Here is a 4,927-nt window from a genome sequence, read left to right as displayed (position 1 = left end):
GAATGCCCAACCCCCTCGTTGGTGTGTTGGCTGTGAGCTCTTCTGCGTGCGTGCGTCTACACGTATTACATTTTTTCTTTCTCCTTTTCTCTCTCCCCCCTTACATGCGCTGTTGTCCCACACCACGCACTGCGTGTTCATCATTGCGGAGGCATACACATACACACGTGTGTGCGTCAGTTTTTATACGAGGATACCCGTGAGGAGGCGCCCTCTGTGCACTCCTCTTGTTTCTCGCCCGCTTTCTTCATTTTTCTTTCGGTCTATGCTTTGGGTTGTTGACGCCTTCTCCGTAGCCCGCAATGTCTGTACACGGTCCCACAACCGATGCCGTGCTTCACATGGTTGCCGATATCGTGGAGCGTCATGTACATCCCGCTTCTAACATAGCGGCAGCCCCGCCTTCGATGCTTATCGAGCCTCCGCTGCGTCCTATCCAGGCAGTTGTGGGTCAGGCCTTTCCTGCGCTGAGGACGCGACGTTCGTACGGAAGGAGGTGTGAAGACACGGACAGGGCAGGTACTTGTTTATCTGTGCAGGGGCCCTCGAGAGGATTGTTGTCGCCCTCTCCAGCAGCCGCACATGTCTCGAGTTTCAGCGCACATGTGCAGCCGCAAGAGGCTCACCCAGCATCATCCGCAGACCCGTACGCGGCCCGTACGGAGCTCTCAGGGCCTTTCGGAATTCGCGCGCCGATCCCTGGAGGAGCGACGCAGCCTGTGCTTGCCGCCGGCGGTTCAGCCCAGCAGCGCTTGCCAGCCCACCAGTGGTCTGCGTCCGAGTTCGAACAGCTTCAATCTGGCTACTACGTGGAGCCTGTGGATATGTTTTACTCGAAGACCAGCGCCGCTGGGACAGAGGGGGCGAACACCACTCGTGTCACCTCACCAGCGTCATGGCCCTCCCCTTGTGTGAGGGGTGAGGCGTTCTTCTCGTTGTTGTTTCAATGCGTTCGTAGCACAGTTCGAAAACATCAGCAGGTGGCGCTCGAGGTTCTGCTGGCACATCTGAGCGGCCTGGCAGGGAGTACTACTGCGTCAGCGAGAAAAGCCGAGGCGGTGGCGCTTCGAGACCGCTGCCTGCACGGCCCCGACTGCGCTCCTTTTTTGTTTTTCCTCCTCGAGATTCTCGTTTCAGCGGGTCACCCGGCCATGATCGAGCTGGCTGCAGCTTGTTTACTACTGCTGCTTCGAGGGCTGACTCGCGGCGAGCCGGCTGGTGCAAGAGGGACTACAGGACTTCCGACATCCCTCGAGAGCGTACTCGGGGACTGCAGCGCTGTTTCGCTGGTCGTGGAAGCCATCGCGGAGCTTGGAAGCCCGGCTGGGGACCATCCGGAAGAGGACACAGAGGAGGGCCGTGATACCGGGAGAGGCATGGGCGTTCCAGATTCTGATGCTGAGGAGTCAGTAGATAATCGTGATCTCCTGTTTAGTGAGGTGTCCGAGCTTCTGCGCGGACCCGACGCTCGGCTGGGACTGGAACAGCTCGGATTTACGAACAAGGTGATGGGGGCTATGCGCTTACTGCTGCTGCTGCCGCCGAGTTCTTTGACAGTTGCAGCGGTGCAACAAAGGGGCGAAGGTCTGAAGAGCAGCTGCGACGACGTCGTGAACCAGGAACACCAGGGGTCTGTTGAACCGACTGCGGCGTCGTTGAATTTCTCCTCCTCCTCCCTTTCCACACTGCCTTCCAAACATGCGGAGGCGCTTTTTCTGGAGTTGTTGCTTTGCGGGGGCGTTGGAGCGGGCCGGCGTGTGACATGTCGGCGTGTCGCCGAGGATCCTTCCTTTCGAACCTGGGCTGAGGCACAGCTGTCGGCGGTAGTGCTGGGCCACCGGCGACTGGAGGACATCACGGAGCTGCTGTGCGTGCTGCAGAATCTTTCGCACATCCCGAGCGCGCTGAACAGCCTTCTTAGCGGTGTATACACACCGAGATGGAACTCAGCGGGTACACCCGGCCGCGAGAGCGCCGTCGCCGTCGTAGCCCATCAGCATACGCAGCACCAATTCTATGAGACGTGGCTCCTTTTCTTTATTCTAGTCTGCTCTACGAGCGCAGCCGAGGTACGCACGGTGCGTCATGCCTCTGCCATTCTGTGGTCGATGCTCATCCTCCGCGCATGTGCGCGGCTGGGGCACAGCAGAGGCAGCGTTCGCAGAAAGGATGAGGTGGGCGAGGGCGTTACAGGGCACGCGAAGTGTGTGATCACGCACAGCAGCTACGGCATGGTGCAGGACATCAGTGATACGCTGCTCACCGAGGGCATGCACGTCGGCGGCGGCATTGTGATGGAGATGTGGTTCCTTCAGTACACGTGTGACGACGGCGCTGCAAGCGCTCCTGGTCACGCCGCTGGCTACTTGGACCACTACTTTCTCGACGCCGCACGGACGGCCCTGCAGTTGTGTAAGTCCCCAGAGGATGGCATGTCGCCTGCGCTCATGACCACCGATGACTCTGGCGGCGATGGCCTCGATGCTGTGTCTTTGGAGGCTACTGTTGCACGGCGTTTATTGGCAGAGTTTCGATGGACCGCCAGTGCACATTTTTTCTCCACTTACATCGCCCGAATGCGCCATCGCTCGCCGGCCGTGTGCTCTACACTCTGTAGCACCGCAGTCGAGACCCAGGAAGCGGTGCGGCATCTCATGCGGTCGCTAGTGATGAACACCGGGCGACTGACCAATGCATTTGCGCGCTTCACGTCTCCATTGCTGTCCGCGTCATGGCTAGGCAGTGCTGAGAGGCTTCACAAATCCGAGGGCAGTGGAACGCACAACGACACCACTTCTGGTGACCCTACCTTCTTTAACCGGGCTCCGTCGCTCCACGTGACGACTGTCCCCCCACAGGCCGCTGTTGTGTCTGCTATCCATGCAGTTGTATGTCGTTGGCTGAGGGACCCCTCAGGAGACGTGGAGCTCATCGATGGTGTGGTGGAGGCGGACTTGGCCGTTCGCGATCGCGCACTCCTGTTTCTCTGTTTTGACGCCGCCTCGCTCTACGCCAGGACCCGCGTGGTCTCTGCGCTGGCTGAGGTTTACCCCGCTGTTGCTGCCGACATGGCGTTGGGCTACGCCGCCCTCATCGTACACGCGTTCGAGGAGGCGTGTCTCCGTATGCGCGAACGCGCGGCGTTGCGACTTCATATCGATGAGCTGTGCACCATGTCAGTGGCTGTGCAGGTGCTGCAACGTTTTGGCGACAGCGGCTCTCGCAGTAAGGCGGTGTTGTCGCTCTCGACGTTGTCCACCACAGACGCGCCTCACGACGGCTTGCCGTCCACACGCTACGCTCGAGAGGTGCGCATTGGTGCGTTTTTCCTCCTCCACAGTGTGGCTGTATCGAAACACTGCCTCGATGTCGTGCCCTTGTTTCTGCCACTTCTCCTACTGCACTCTCCAGTGAAAACAACTCAGGGACGGGAGGGGGAGCCTGCCGCTGCCACCATGGTATCGATCACAGAGGAGGCTGCTGAGCTACAAACTCTCATGGACTCTCTTCAGTCGGGGATCGAGCTCACACCCATCCCTGTGGTGCTGGGCAGCGCCACGGACGCGACTGGCATGGTAGCCTCATCCTCCTCAGAGGCTGCGGTCACCCTCAGCGGTGCGCCTCGCTGCTGGGCTCTCTATCCGCTCTTTGACGACTCTTTCGCAGCCAAGAACGTGTGGGCCAGCTGGCTGCGCCGCCTTCTGGGCCTGGATCAACACGTGAAGGACGTCCTCGGCTGGGATGGAGTTCTGTGTCACACGCTGTTGTGGACCCTGTCACATCGTCGAGAGTTATGGGTCACTGGTGGTTATGCCACCTGCGAAGTTGCAGAGGCGGGGGTGAGTTCGCCAGTCCTTTCCTCCCCCTCCTCCCCCTCTTCTTGGGCTGCGGCGTTGTGCGAGGTGATGGTGGACTTGTGCTCCATCCTCCACGCACAGTCGACTCGTTCTGCTGATCCGCACTGCTCCGCTGACTCTGTGACAGTGATCTCCGCAGCTGCATCACGGACGCTGGAGATATCTTTGGTGGCGTACAGTGACGCACCTTCCGAGGAGGGTGTGCCGCTGCTTGTGCACGCGCTTCTAGCTTATGTGGCGGCACACTGCTCTGCCCGCACGGCGCTGGCGGCTCTTCAGGTGTTGCTCGCCACCCCCGTCTTGCCGCCCTCTTTCACAATCGGCAAAGAGGTGGACGTGCTTGGTGAGTGTGGCGATGAGGATAAGCGCTCTTGTGCTCCAAAGCAGACAGCGCCTGGCTTGCGCGCCACGTCTCCCACTGCGCAGGTGTGTGCCTGGTTGCATTCGTGGGCAGCACATCAGAGATGGAAAACGCAGTCTGCTCGGAGCGTCTCCTGGAGTTTAGACGACGTCGTCGCACTTGTCCAGTTGGTGGGGCCCCACTTTCGTAACGACGACAGCAGCGAGCGCGGCAGTCCAGACAGACCGGGTGCGGGGAGTGAATCCACCCAGGCGCTCACTGCGCCACAAGAGGCGTTGCTGGCTCCCAGTGTCACTGGACCAGAGGTCGCTGCAACAGATTCCATGTGGTGCGCCCGCTGCCTGACCGAGGGGCTTCTGCAATTCTATATGCAACAGCGCATCGCTACGAGCGGAGGCCTCTCCATGATAGAGAAGATGGCGCTTCGATCGACGCTGGAGGATCTGGGCTGGTTCCCCACCACACTATGGCCACATGTGAAAGACGCCTAACCGCAAAGAACGCATCGACAACGCGTGTGTGTGTGTGTGATCGTTCGCTTTCAAATGCGGTGTATACATACCCCCCCTCTCTCTGTGTCTCGCTCGGGTGTGCAGTCACGACATTAACACGTGCGGGAAAGGAGGTGCATTATCATTGTGGAGCTGCACTGGGCAACCGCAACTACAAGGAACGAGACCCCCCCCACCTCCCTCTCTCTCTCTCCCTC

The 4,927-nt window shown here is 59.9% G+C and overlaps 1 protein-coding gene across 1 annotated transcript; it reads left to right on the top strand.

Moving 5' to 3' along the window:
• Positions 1 to 302: 302 nt before the first annotated feature.
• JKF63_03877 (uncharacterized protein) lies at positions 303 to 4,709 on the top strand (the record flags this gene model as incomplete). The annotated part of the gene is made up of 1 exon (XM_067899874.1): positions 303 to 4,709. One exon carries the CDS (start codon positions 303 to 305, stop codon positions 4,707 to 4,709), a length of 4,407 nt encoding a protein of 1,468 aa, XP_067755080.1.
• Between the last annotated feature and the right edge of the window lie 218 nt (positions 4,710 to 4,927).

This window comes from Porcisia hertigi, chromosome 31 (genome assembly GCF_017918235.1).
Source record: "Porcisia hertigi strain C119 chromosome 31, whole genome shotgun sequence".
Taxonomy (NCBI): Eukaryota; Euglenozoa; class Kinetoplastea; order Trypanosomatida; family Trypanosomatidae; genus Porcisia; species Porcisia hertigi.
This window is presented reverse-complemented; position numbering and strand designations above follow the sequence as displayed.